Source organism: Gymnodraco acuticeps, unplaced genomic scaffold (assembly GCF_902827175.1).
Source record: "Gymnodraco acuticeps unplaced genomic scaffold, fGymAcu1.1, whole genome shotgun sequence".
Classification (NCBI taxonomy): domain Eukaryota; kingdom Metazoa; phylum Chordata; class Actinopteri; order Perciformes; family Bathydraconidae; genus Gymnodraco; species Gymnodraco acuticeps.
In genome coordinates, this window is record NW_022990346.1 from 2411089 (window position 1) to 2425621 (window position 14533).

The window sequence follows — 14533 nt, forward strand, 5'->3', positions numbered from 1 at the left end:
TTCCATCTGCACGGTAGGATGTGCCTTGCTTTCAACCGTTAAGCAAAACACATCAGACAGGAAAACGTTATATAATAAGAATTGGAGATAAGAAGGAAATGGTAAAAAACAGTTTAATCAGTAAAAACGGGAGGCGGCTGAGTAAAAGAGACACTTCTCTGTTGGGATACCAGAGTTGATATGATTGACCTGGTGGTGTTGTTTATGGCATGATATCTATACATTAAATTCATGTTTGGAGAAATGGCATCCACATTTATCACATCAATTTGACTGAAAGTAGTAACTAAGATAAAAAGATATTTCCTTCAGACTTTTAAGATACATTTCTAAAAACTGCTTTTGAGTTTATGAAGGAAGTTTTACATATTTACTTTACATTTAAACATATGTCCCCAATTCATTCACACTCTGTACAGTAAAAATGGATTACAGCTCAAATAGTATTACAGCACAATTTCGCATTATTTTACAAATGACAAAAGCTTTGTAGCTAATCTATAAAATACAGCTGTTTAGTCACTGAAGTCGAATGAATGCGGTCATCCTTCCAGAAAAAAGAATGAAAAAACAAGAGCGCTTTTATTGTCCATCGAAAATGTGCTCTTAGTGATTTACAAAAAAAAAGACGTATCAAAAGTCCTTTCCAGCTCTGCACATGCAGGTCTGTCCCCTCAGTCTGTGGGGACATCTGTCAGTGATGAGAAATAGCTTATACGGCATCCACTCGCAGGCAGTGAATCGTTCCTCCTTGTTTTCAAGTTCATAAATCCACAAAGAGCCTGCACTGTTCTGTGCCTCTTGGACATTTGAGGCGTGTAACTCAATAACCTGAGTCTGAACTCCCCCAACAAACTCAGACTGGCACAAATAACAACGGTAAACAACAGAAGGCAAACCAGGAAGACGTCACAACGTAATTCATGAATGAAAAAGGAATTTCCCTGAATGTTTGCATGTCTACCACAAAATTACCCCCCCCCCAAAAAAAAAAACTTTGACCTCTTTAATGTTCCACAGTCTTCAAAACTAAATATATATCCTGGAACAAAAAAAATAAAAGAATCGCCGACAAATCTGGGCAGTAAATTAAAAAAAAAGTGCATTGCTTCAAGTATGTAAACAAAATGATTTCTTTAAAGGGAGAGTGAGACTCGTTCTGTCAGTGTGCGTGAGCCTGGGCCAGTGCAGTGACTCCTGAGGTTTGGCACACATGTATAAACACACACACATTCACACAGTACAACACACACAAACACACTCACACTCCTTCAGAGGATCATGACGACGAGGGGGAATTCCTTCTTTTTCTACTTTTTTTTAAGGAGAAGTCCGGTGCTGCCTGTTTGCAGTCAGTGTTCAGGAGGGAGGCTCTATGACCTGCAAAAAGACACCCCTCCGTCAGCGCAGTCACATGAGGGTGTTGCAGTGGCTGCTGAGAAAACATGGATGAGCATGGATGAGGAGGAGGTGGATGGATTCAGGATGGATGAAGAGGAACGTGTTGAAGACAAATGCAGCGCCACACGAGAAAGAAAAAAGAAAAGAATAAACAGTGAGGCAATGACACACACACACACACACACACACACACACACACACACACACACACACACACACACACACACACACACACACACACACACACACACACACACACACACACACACACACACACACACACACGGTGAAAGATGTTTAAATAATGCAACAATCTGAAGACAGTGATCCTGATTGTTTTAAATGAGGATCAGAGCTTCATGGGATAAAATTAAAGTATAAAAATCTATGATTTTTGAAAAAGAGAGAAGGGCAAAAAAGGTTGATTAGTAAACTACAATTTAGAATTTTATCTTAGAAAAGACCTGCTGTTGTTTAAGAATTTAGCATTTAGAAGATTAATGCCTTTCAGAGACACACGTGCATGTTCACATCTTAAAAAGAAACCCTGATTTAACTTAACCTTGTACAAACATCTGCATCTGCTTATTACTTCCTAAAAATGTAGTAATGAAGGAAATACTCAGATATTTTACTTAAATAAGTAGTAATACAGTTATATGGAAATACAAGGTACATTATTATTGTTTTATATCTTCATTAGTAATAATGGATTGATTCATTATAATATAATATAATTTGTTGGATATATATTGTATCTGAATCTTCAAATTAACTAAATGTAGGGTCTCAAAATTGTACTTTAGTAAAGTATTGAGTAGGCTAAATATTATTAGTGACTGTCCACCAGTATTTTACATTAGATTTGCATCAATAATTCACCAGATGGATGTAGTAGTTAATCATACACGCTCTGTTCTTAAAGTCACCGTTAGTGGCCTTATCACCCAGAAGTACATTTACAGTAGGTTCACTGTTCTGGTTTCAGTTGAATCACAGCGTCTTTAAAACTTTAGGATTCCTCCACACTGAAGTGCACAGTGTGGGTAACAGCACGATGGATGCTGTCTTCATTTGGTTTAACACTTAAGATAATTAGGTGAATGAGACAGACTACAAGTAATGAAAACCACAATCACTGAGGAAGACGGCACTGGCAGTTTGACGCAGACAGTTGAACAAAATGACACACAACACTTACGTATAAAACAACACTTTACTGCTTATATGTGATGTTGCTTTTTGAGTTATTACTCACTCTGATCCTGACGAGTCCCCGTCCACCGTCCCCGCCTTGATGCTCATGGCAACACCGTTCATCTGATCATGCCGGCCGGGGTTAGCCGGGCGGCGCCGCCCTTCACTGGAGGACGACTCCTGTGGGGACGCCGAGCCGGGGGGGGCGTCTTCACAGAGCTCGTTGTGGATGCGGTTCAGACCATTCCTCTCAACTATAGGAGAGAGCTGCTTCTTCTTTAGGATTCCTGTGGACGATAACAACAATCAACAAGTTATTCATTATCATTCTTAGAATAATAATTTGCCTGTAATATAATATAGCAGGATAACATTTTTTCCTTGCGGTTTCCCTTGTGTCATCACCTCAACATAATACTTGATTACTTTTGACTTGATTTATTTCTCAAAATAGAAAATAGACCACATATTAATGGTATTTTCTCAACAAGAAAATTGTAAGTGTTGTCGAAACTCAACAACAACATGCAAAGGTATTTGCATTGAGCTAAAACTCACCTCTGTGGGGGTGGGTGTAGATGTGTGGCAGGCTGGGCAGCAGCGTCGTCATGGCGTCCTGGCCGCGGTCGTCTGATAACTCCCGGGTGTCACGGCCAAGACTCAGCTCCTGATTGGTCGGAGTGTCGGCTTTCAGTCTGTCCGTTCCTGTGAGCTCTCCCTCATCATCAGGCCAGTACATCTTACTCACACTGTTTTCTGCAGAGACAAAGAATACATGACATGTGGGAAAAAACACATGTCACAGTAACTATGACAATGAAATCCTTATAGTTAAACAGGAAGAGATGGGTTGCCTCTCCACAAATACATTATATGTAGCAATAAAATCTATCAATACTGCTGGTTATTGAATGTGCGGTCTTCAAAAGTTGAAGTTACATTAGTTTAAATTAGTCCGATTTAGTGCCTCTCATGCATTAGCAATTCATTCAAATCCCTGTTGTTCTGAAGGTATTTATATATTTAAATCCTGAAACGATCTTAAGAATAATACTCCATTGTTTCCTGATTTCATTTTACTTCCTGAATTTCTGATTTTAAAACAAAACATATTTCTACCGATAACAAGATGTGATGGTATTCCCTTATCTAGGCAGCCAGAAATTAAACATGCCCCAATTAATTTGGAGAAACAAAAGCAACATTTTACAATATTTTTTGGTGGAAATACATACATATATTTTTAATAATTCTAAATAACAAACAATAACATATAAAGGTTTAATAAACTGAGGAAGGCTCTCCGTCAGTCCTGCTATCATTTCTATTTCTTTGGAATATAAGTTGGATAGGAAAAGTGATCTAGATGATTTGAAGAGGCAAAGAGTGGGGATCAGTACCGTTTGGCTGTGGTCTCTTGGCCCCATTAGACGCCATGTTTTCCCAGCATTCATTTGGAGAGAGTGGTCCCTCGTCATCCTCGCTGTCGGAGGAGTGTGTGGAGGCGTAGGAGCCGCTCTGGTCGTCCTCTAGAGACAAGTCACTGTCCGAGTCGCTGTCGTGATCTGAAACAGACGAGAGGAGAGGGTGACATGGCCGTACCGATCACTGCAGTAAACTGAGTGAGAGTCATGAGAGTATTACCGTCCGGGTGCTCCTTATTTTCATGGAAGAGTGACGTGTGGTCGTTCAGAGCGATGTGCGCCTGGCTGGTACTCAACCCATCGTCCCTGAAAAGACACAAGAAGTCAGTGTACAGCTGCTCCTGTCACTCTGTCATGCAGCATATTATTCTCATCTCACTATTTTTATTTTGTTTTCCTACCTGAGGACAAAGGGCACGTAGCTCTGCTGGCTCTTTCCGCTCTGCATGGTTCCATTCAGAGACACGCTGGAGTCTCCAAAGGGAAGGTGGTACAACCGGCCGTCCATGTAGTTAGTGTTGCATTTGTAGCCCTGCAAAGTATAGATGAGTGGTTTAGGAATTGAAAAACACCTATACAGAGTTAACAGGGAGGGTTTATTATGTGATTTTGTGCGGTGCAGCTGCTAAAAAAAACATCAACTTTAAGCTGGAAGAAATAATTTTATAGATATATTTTTCTTGTTGTCAACAAATCTAAGAGTCCCTCTGTGGGTCCCAGCAAACAAAAACAAAGAAAGACAATTAGAATGAGAATGTACAAACAATCACCTAATAAAAGAACAGCTTATTACTTCCATATGTCTGAATTCATGTAGTCACATTTCCCCCTTTCTAGATTTTTCCAAAAAGTTCGTTTTAAAATCCACAATGGAAAAACATTTTGGAAAATCAAGTGTTTTCTGTCTGAACTTTTCTCTCTTGGATCATATGAAGGACAAGATTGTAATTTTTTGAATTTGAATTTTCCAACTATTATGGCTTTATTTATTTTATCCATCCATCCATCTTCTCCCGCTTATCCGTGGTCGGGTCGCGGGAGTAGCAGTTCCAGGAGAGAGCCCCAAACTTTCTTTTCCCTGGCGACATCAACCAGCTCTGACTGGGGGATCCCAAGGCGCTCCCAGGCCAGCGAAGAGATATAATCCCTCCACCTGGTCCTAGGTCTACCCCTTGGTCTCTTCCCAGCTGGAACACCTCCCTAGGGAGGCGCCCAGGTGGCATCCTAACTAGGTGCCCGAACCACCTCAACTGGCTCCTTTCGACGCGAAGGAGGAGCGGCTCAACTCCGAGTCCCTCCCTGATGACCGAACTTCTCACCTTATCCCTAAGGGAGACACCAGCCACCCTGCGGAGAAAACCCATCTCGGCCGCTTGTATCCGCGATCTCATTCTTTCGGTCATGACCCATCCTTCATGACCATAGGTGAGGGTAGGAACGAAAATGGCCCGGTAGACAGAGAGCTTTGCCTTCTGGCTCAGCTCCCTTTTCGTCACAACGGTGCGGTAAAGCGACTGCAGTACCGCTCTCGCTGCTCCGATTCTCCGGCCCATCTCACGCTCCATTGTTCCCTCACTCGAGAACAAGACCCCGAGATACTTGAACTCCTTCACTTGGGGTAAGGACTCATTCCCTACTTGGAGTGGACAGTCCATCGGTTTCCTGCTGAGAACCATGGCCTCAGATTTGGAGGTGCTGATCCTCATCCCAGCCGCTTCACACTCGGTTGCGAACCGATCCAGTGAGTGCTGAAGGTCGCAGACCGATGAAGCCATTAGAACCACATCATCTGCAAAAAGCAGTGGTGCAATCCTTAGTCCACCGAACTGCAGACCCCCTCCCCCATGACTACGCCTCGAAATCCGTTCCATGTATATTACAAACAGGATTGGTGACAAAGCGCAGCCCTGGCGGAGGCCAACCCTCACCGGAAATAGGTCCGACTTACTGCCGAGGACCCGGACACAGCTCTCGCTTTGGGAGTACAGAGATTGGATGGCCCTGAGTAGAGACCCCCTCACCCCATACTCCCGCAGCACCTCCCACAGTAACTCCCTGGGAACTCGGTCATACACCTTCTCCAAGTCTACAAAACACATGTAGACCGGATAAGCGTACTCCCAGGCCCCCTCCAGGATCCTTGTGAGAGTAAAAAGCTGATCCGTCGTTCCACGACCAGGACGGAATCCGCATTGTTCCTTCTCAATCTGAGGTTCGACAATCGGCCTGACCCTCCTTTCGAGTACCTTAGAGTAAACTTTCCCGGGGAGGCTGAGTAGTGTGATGCCTCTGTAATTGGCACACACCCTCTGATCCCCCTTTTTAAAAAGGGGAACCACCACCCCGGTCTGCCACTTCTTTCGGTACTGTTTCCGACTTCCACGCAACGTTGATGAGACGTGTCAACCATGACAGTCCCTCAACACCCAGAGCCTTCAGCATTTCCGGGCGGATCTCATCCACCCCCGGGGCTTTGCCACTGTGGAGTTGTTTGACGACCTCAGTGACCTCCCCCCGGGAGATTGGTGTTGATCCCCCGTCATACTCCAGCTCTGCCTCTAACATAGAGGGCGGAGTTGTCGGGTTCAGGAGTTCCTCAAAGTGTTCCTTCCAACGCCCTAACACTCCATCAGTTGAGGTCAACAACGTCCCATCCTTACTGTACACAGCTTGGATGGTTCCCTGCTTCCCCCTCCTGAGGTGTCGGACAGTTTTCCAGAACAACTTTGGTGCCGCCCGAAAGTCCTTCTCCATGTCTTCTCCGAACTTCTCCCCCACCCGCTGCTTTGCCTCGGCCACGGATGAGGCTGCTGCCCTTCGGGCCTGTCGGTACCTTGCAACTGCCTCGGGAGTCCCCCGGGATAACAAATCCCTGAAGGCCTCCTTCTTCAGTCGGACGGCTTCCCTGACCACCGGTGTCCACCAGGAGGTTCGAGGGTTACCGCCCCTTGAGGCACCTAGGACCTTGAGACCACAGCTCCCCGCCGCGGCTTCGGCAATAGAGGCTTTGAACACCGACGACTCTGGTTCAATGTCCCCAACCTCCACAGGAATGCCCGAAAAGCTCCGCCGGAGGTGTGAGTTGAAGGCCTCCTGAACTTGGGCCTCCTCCAGACGTTCCCAGTTCACCCGAACTACACGTTTGGGCTTACCAGGTCTATCCAGAGGCTTCCCCCGCCACTCGACCCAACTCACCACCAGATGGTGATCAGTTGACAACTCCGCCCCTCTCTTTACCCGAGTGTCCAAAACATACGGCCTCAGGTCCGATGATACGATAACGAAATCGATCATGGACCTTCTGCCTAGGGTGCTCTGGTACCACGTACACTTATGAGCATCCTTATGTTCGAACATGGTGTTTGTTATGGCCAATCCATGACTAGCACAGAAGTCCAGTAACAAACCACCACTCCGGTTCAGATCAGGGGGGCCGTTCCTCCCAATCACGCCCCTCCAAGTGTCTTCAGGAGCCCCATACAGGACTCTTTCCAGGGTCTCCAAGAAGGCTGTATACTCTGAACTGCTGTTGGGTGCATAAGCACACACAACAGTCAGAGTTTCCCCCCCCCATAACCCGCAGGCGTAGGGAGGCGACCCTCTCGTCCACTGGGGTAAACTCCAACAACGAAGCACCTAACCGGGGACTTGTGAGTATCCCCACACCCTCTCGTCCACTGGGGTAAACTCCAACAACGAAGCACCTAACCGGGGACTTGTGAGTATCCCCACACCCGCCCGGCGCCTCACACCTTGAGCAACTCCGGAGAAGAATAGAGTCCAACCCCTATCAAGAAGTAAGGTTCCAGAGCCGACGCTGTGCGTAGAGGTGAGCCCAACCAGATCCAACTGGTAACGCTCCACCTCCCGCACAAGCTCCGGCTCCTTCCCCCCCAGAGAGGTGACGTTCCACGTCCCCAAAGCCAGCTTCTGTCGCCCGGGTCTGGTCTGTCGAGACCCTCCGCTTTCACTGCCACCCTTCTGGCAGCGCACCCGACCCCATCGCTGTTTCCCGTAGGTGGTGGGCCCGCGGGACGGAGAAGCGGAGGTGTTGCCCACGTTGCCTTTTCGGGCTGGGCCCGGCCGGGCTCCGTGGCAAGCCTGGCCACCAGACGCTCGCCGACGAGTCCTCCTTCTGGGCCTGGCTCCAGAAGGGGACCCCGGGCTTCCTCCGGGCCGGGTATCCTCACTTCTTGTATCGTCTTTCATGAGGTCTTTTGAACCAATCTTAGTCTGGCCCCTTGCCTGAGACCAATTTGCCATGGGAGACCCTACCAGGAACACAAGGTTCCAGACAACACAGCCCCCAGGTTCAGCAGGGCACACAAACCTCTCGGTAAGGTGCTGGTTCTTCAGATTTTTTATTTCATTATTTATTTTAAGATAATGGCATTATTATCTTTTCTATTGCTTCCATATCAGTACAAAGCTAATTGGTTTCTAGTGAAGATGTGAACGTATAGAAAAACATGTCAAAATGATGAACTTCCATATTAAAAAAACCATCAGAATAACGGACAACAACGGCACAGAGGAAAACAACTTCATAATATATCAATACCTAATACTTAAAGGTGAAAGTTATATCTAGACAATTTCTATGCACTTGTTACTTGGTAGTTTATTGTTGTTTGGAACAGAATAATGATAATAACTGATGTTTTTAGAAAAGCTCCCTACATGACACTCATGCTGAGCTCTACATCAGTGTCTGTCTGACTGACTGGAGTATTTTCGGTGAGGGACTCACAGAATTCTTGGATTTGATCATATGATCGGGGCGCTTGCGGCTGCAACAGTATTTCATGGCATTCCTTGCTTCCTTGTTGAAGACTATGCGGAAAAAGAAAATAAACGGACCCTGTGGTTTGGGGACAGAAGAGGAAAGAGGGTCAGGAAAAACGACAGAAATAACATGTAAACAGTTTAGGCGGGAAATGGATGGCTCACCTGCACACAGTTGAAGCCAGCGAACAGGTAGTGGAAGACGATCATGTCGCTGTTGACGGAGAGGAGCGCCAGGAAACACGTGACGGAAACCAGGAGGAGCACGCCAGCTGCCGTCTTCAGGCCGGAGCTGCAGGATCACATGAGAAGTTAGTGAGGAGCTGTGTCAGGAGTGTTTCTGCAAATTCATTTCTGCCTGATGATAAGCGACCAGCAGCCAACATCAGAAGTGCAGTAAAATCAGAGAAACAGAGCACGTTTTGTCCTGTGAAGAGCTGTGATCACAAACACAAACAAAGGATAACTGTGGTGCAACAAAGCCCCTAACACTTTTCATCAGGACCGTGTATTTGCTGTGAAATGTGGAAGATTAAAAAGCCTTTCCCTATGGTTTAAAAAAAGAACCATAGAATAGTAAGGGCGATCAGGCAGGTTGATGTATCCTTGGGCAATATACTGGACAACGGTGTGGGAATGTCTGGGAATTTTGGTTTCCAAGAGCAATTGGCACTGCTCTGTATGAATGGGGTGTGAAAGAGCTATATAAGTACAGTCCATTTACCATTTAGGTCATGAAAGAAATAATAAAATGTATTTTTAGAAAAAGGCAGAGTATAGTAAGCTATACAAATGTATAAGTATGTCCTGAAAAATCGTAGTATTTTAAATAATTTTTAAAAAATCATAAAAGTCATAGTAAATGTTGCTGTGTAAAGATGACACCACCATCAACAACTGAAAATAATGTATTGTGCAATTAAATATTGGACTATTATGATTTTTATAATCAAATGATAGTTTGGTCTATGAAATGTAAAAAAATGTGAAAATAGCCAAACTGACGTCCTTTATCCAGGTATTGTATTACAGAGAAGCAGCAAATCCTGCCCTTGTGAAGCTGGAAACCTGCATTTATATACATATATATTATTTTATACTATTTTATTGAAAAAATTACTGACATTTTAAAATTAATAATAGTTTGCTATGATTTTCATCTGGAGCTACAGAGTACATGTGGAGTACTACATAACTGAGCTGTTGATAGGGTGGATCAGAGGAAAAGGTCTGATCTGATGTCAGTGTGGATCGTTTGTGTCTTGTTGATCCAGTTTTACTAGAAAGTTTGATATTCCAGGCTGGGAATTTCAAAGACAAAGCCTAAATATAACTACATCAGCAAAATGTCTTATAACATGTTGGTGCACTCACACACGAGGCTCTTTCTTCTCCATGCTGAGGTGTTTCGTTGAGCAGGAGGCTCTGGACGACAGGATGTACAGGAAGACGTTCATCTGCAGACACAAAGTCAAACTGCATCACTGCTAACATCCTGGCACGAGTCCTCTTTCTGTCACAGTCATGTCTAATATTTTCTTTACACACGCAAATGAACAGAGACGGGTGTGTTCCCTGTCACAACAACACCTGAGTCAGCATCATGAGTCAGCATGTTTGGACTGTCAGGCATAGATGATACATATATAGATTGTGAAACATGCTAACACAGCTAAACTTCCTGCATTTAAACGTTTATGACATTTTCTTGATTTTTTGTATTTTATTAGTTTATGTGAGCCTTTAAAAAGAGATGGATGCTGCTGTTGTCATGTGTGTAAGAGATGAGACAACAGTCTGGATGTGCAGGACTCACCGACACCACCATGGCGATGGGTCCAGCAAAGCTCCAGATGAGAGTGTCGTACATGGAGAGCCAACAGAAGTCAGGGTTCCCGTAGCCTTCAGGGTCCAGTCCCACCGCCAGACCTGCAGTCCAACAGAGAAAGACCCATTGTTTGTATTGTGTTTTTAATACCCGCCTGACCCCGGAACAACTATGTAAATAGGCTGTTTATCAAACTCAATAGTTGTGTCCAACAGTAATCTTCTTAATTTATAACAGATACAAAATCTCTGATACAGTTCCTTGGATTTGCTGAAGCCAATCTCCGAGTTTGGGGGTTTCTGTCCAAGGTGCTCTGATCACCACTAGAACCACTGTTGCCTTCACTTTCCGAATCTTCTCTAGCTCCTCTCTGAGCCCCTGTTATTTCCAAATATTCTTGTGTTAATTTTTCCTAATGTTGCGGTTGCTTGGGATCGCTATATCCATAACCATTGCCTTATTCTGCTGTTCGTCTAGTTGGTTAGCCATTACCATTTTATCAGAGTCTGTATCTGGAAGTCTCACAGGATCTTAGCTTTGTCTTCTCAGCCACCCTTCTTTAGCCAGTAGGTTTGAATTATATTTAATTATATAAGTGAAAATGTTTTCTCTATATTTCTATAAAGTTTTATGTCTCCAGATAGATTTCTATAACTGGTAGGGCTCAAAACTTGTAATATGCTGCTTTTAGCAATGTAAGATCCTACAAGACACACATTGGATGAGGCTCTCCCTCGTACAGCAGGTGTCTCTTGGTGATTGTATTTGTGATTATACGAGGGTTCTGACCTGTGATGAAGGCGGGCACTCCCCAGCCAATCAGGTAGTAGAATCTCATTGGTCCGTAGTTGATGTCTCGCACCTCGCTGATCATGCGGTAGACGTGCAGCCCCTCCAGGAAGAGCCAGGAGAAGGTGCAGAGGTAGAAGAAGTGCAGCAGGATAGCCATGACTGTGCACACAAACTGCAAAGAAAAGGAGGGGAGAAACAGATACGGACGTTTGAAATATTTCAAGATTAAAAGAAACATCAAGTCACATAAATATAGAACAGAAATATTTACCGGGTTGTCTGCCTGGTTGATGCCCAGTATGAAGATGAGCTCAGAGAAGAAGAGAGCGACGCCTCCATTGCTGATGATGCTCGTCTTGTTGCACTGCATGGCTCTCAGGCAGAGTAGGAATATCGAGGTGAGGAAGAGGAAGCCCATCGTCACTCCCACTGTACTCCACGTCAGTATTTTGACTGGCAGAATCTCTCCGTTCTGACGCAAACATCACGATTTAGAGAACAAATATAAATCACATCTATTGTTTGCTTAGTGTATTCTTTTATATGATCATTTAAACTTATGTAAAGTATCTTTAGGTACTATTAACAAGTGATCTATTCATAAATGATTATTATTATTATATAATTATCTCAGGTTTTAGTGAAGTGTCATTTTTTAAGTGTTGCTCACCTCTCTTCTGGAGATGTCCATGAGCACCGCGAAGCTGGTCATGTGATAACACTGACAGCTGATGTGGGTGTTGTTTCTGAAGACGACCTCGCACCCCTTCGCTGACCAGCCGCCGTTCCCGCCACTGAAAATAAACACAAAGCGCAGAGGACGAAGTGAGAATAACACCATTTCATGTTTATTATTATCTCTGTGTGTCTTATTGTAATGTTTAATCCTTTACTTATGCAAGGGGACTGGATAATCTTCTTAATATTGTTTGTTTTTCCCTTAAAAATGACACTGTGATGCAATAAACTGAATTGGTTTCAAAACTAAATGTAAGAAAGTGATTTATGTAAGATGTTTAAACATAAATTATTTTGATGACCATTGGATGATTTGCAGTTATATTGGACAGATAATCTTGACATGGTGTGTGTCTGCCAGTCTATGGTGTCTGCACTCACAGTATGGTGTGGTTCCAGAAGACGCAGATGGGTTTGGAGCGCTCCTCGGTGGTCACCAGGCGGAACTGCACAGTGATGGGTTTGTCCAGCGCGTGCTGCAGAAGCTCGTCGTTGTCGTGCACCGTGATGCTCACCACCGGCGTGTTGATGACCGGACGCTTGGGCACCCTGATGGAAATGATAAAAAGACATACAGGGAACCGTTTCACTCAGAGGGGATTTATGTAATCATTGACATCATGTGTCCTCTTTAAATAAAAACAATGGTACAAATCTTAAATATCAACATTTTCAGTTTGTCAAGACAATCTATTTTGGAAAAAAAGATTAAAACAAAACTCTAACGGCCTAATAAAAAGAAAATAATCTGAATTGAATATGAGCAAAGAGGAGATTCACTGATATTTGAACCATTCAATTAAAGTCACTTTATGTTATCCTTGTGGAGGATTAGCAGGGAAATCCAGTGCATCAAGTTAAAATCCTAGAGACTGTACAATCACTTTGCTTCATGGCATCTTTTTATGTTCCAATCACCTTACACAGGGCCGCTCCTGGCCAACTTGTGGCCCCACGCAAAGTTATATGATGAGGCCCTCTGTGTCGCGACGACGACGACGGGGGGCACGCTACACTGTAGGTGCGCCGCGTTTGCGCTTCAGATGAGGCTCCCTCTTCAAAATGAGGCCCCCTCGGCAAAATGAGGCCCCCTCCGCGAGGTGAGGCCCCACGCAGACGCGTAAGGTCAGGAGCGGCCCTGACCTTACAGGTCATGATAATTATGACCTTGATTATTTGTCTGACCTTCATATTGCTGTTGTGTTAACAGTGTGTTTGTTTATTTAACATTTTATTTCAGCCAACATGTGGCCATGACAAAGGTTAAAAGGTCTTACAATAACAATAATATTGTTTAACGCCTAACTTCTGGGACTACAATTCGTCCAACAAAAGTATCTATAACGCAGCTCTAACACAGCTTTATTATATATTATATTAACCGTTCTTACCGCAGACTCCTCTTGTCAGGATCGTAGCTCTCTGGTAGCAGCGAGGCCAGGCTGTGGAAGATGATCACACTGGCGATGGCGTCCTGCTGGTTGTCCTCAGGGTGGCGTCTCTTCCTGTTGGACGAGCGGTTCCTCAGCGAGGACTCCGGGAAGACGTCCAGGTGTCTGTGTCCCTTGGTGTCCACAGGCAGCTGGAAGACTGAATCGGGCAGCGTGACGGCCGTCTCCAGGTCCGCAGGACGAGGGCCCCTCAGGGACTGGTACCGCGGGAGTTTGGCTCCGGCGAAATTCATCTTTTTCAGACGGTCCACAGAGATGACTGCGAGAAAAACACAGACAGGCAGAGAGCTGAGCTGATGAAACTGGACCCCTTCTTTAACCAGATAATTTAAGCCTTCAAATCAAACATTTTGAGTCCAGAAAATATCAGATTTAGCCCAAAAGTAATTACAGTGCTTAAAGGAGGGACACTATTTATTAATGTTTTATAAGACTTAAATTAATGCTGAAATTATTAGTCAATTGATCAATTAGTTAATGTTTTGAGAGTTGGGACCGTGTGGAGAAGCTAGTAGATAAATGTGTCAGTAAACTGGATCTATCCTACAGTAAAATACCCAGTGAGGCTTTGGCAATAACACGCTGTGCTTCCTGGTGAAGCGCTCACCTATGTGTGGTGTGACGATGGTGAAGGGGCTGAGGTAGGTTTTCCTCATGTTCTGTGCCAGTGTGTTAGCGTAGTCCTCGTAGTGGCGCAGCAACGCCGCTGTGCCGCCCTCCGAGTGCTGGATCAGCTCCCAGTGCGTCCGCGTGTCTGGATCCAGGATGGCACTGCCCACACGGACCAGATTCTGCAAGAAAAACAGCGAGCGGTCAGTGTGACAGGAGGCCACAGCGGAGAGCGAAAATTAGTGTGACGTCTTCCCTGTGGATACAGCATGAAAGGCTGGAAAGTCTGGCTTTTTTTTTGTTCAGTG

General features: G+C 44.7%; 1 protein-coding gene across 3 annotated transcripts in view; it reads right to left on the minus strand.

Moving 5' to 3' along the window:
• Positions 1–96: 96 nt before the first annotated feature.
• celsr2 (cadherin, EGF LAG seven-pass G-type receptor 2) overlaps positions 97–14533 on the minus strand; it is a 76995-nt gene continuing 62558 nt past the window's right edge. Inside the window, exons 19-34 of one of the 3 annotated variants that reach the window (XM_034223788.1) lie at positions 14224–14407; positions 13557–13875; positions 12547–12714; positions 12098–12221; positions 11699–11899; positions 11425–11599; positions 10624–10736; positions 10182–10264; positions 8973–9099; positions 8773–8883; positions 4424–4554; positions 4243–4328; positions 3999–4163; positions 3157–3354; positions 2660–2885; positions 97–1435 (exon numbers count right to left, since the gene is read on the minus strand). In XM_034223788.1, coding sequence (XP_034079679.1) covers positions 1411–1435; positions 2660–2885; positions 3157–3354; positions 3999–4163; positions 4243–4328; positions 4424–4554; positions 8773–8883; positions 8973–9099; positions 10182–10264; positions 10624–10736; positions 11425–11599; positions 11699–11899; positions 12098–12221; positions 12547–12714; positions 13557–13875; positions 14224–14407 — 2436 coding nt within the window. In that variant the 3' untranslated portion in view covers positions 97–1410. The remainder of the gene's footprint in view (positions 1436–2659; positions 2886–3156; positions 3355–3998; positions 4164–4242; positions 4329–4423; positions 4555–8772; positions 8884–8972; positions 9100–10181; positions 10265–10623; positions 10737–11424; positions 11600–11698; positions 11900–12097; positions 12222–12546; positions 12715–13556; positions 13876–14223; positions 14408–14533) is intronic. The other 2 variants (XM_034223790.1, XM_034223789.1) reach the window with 2 other exon arrangements.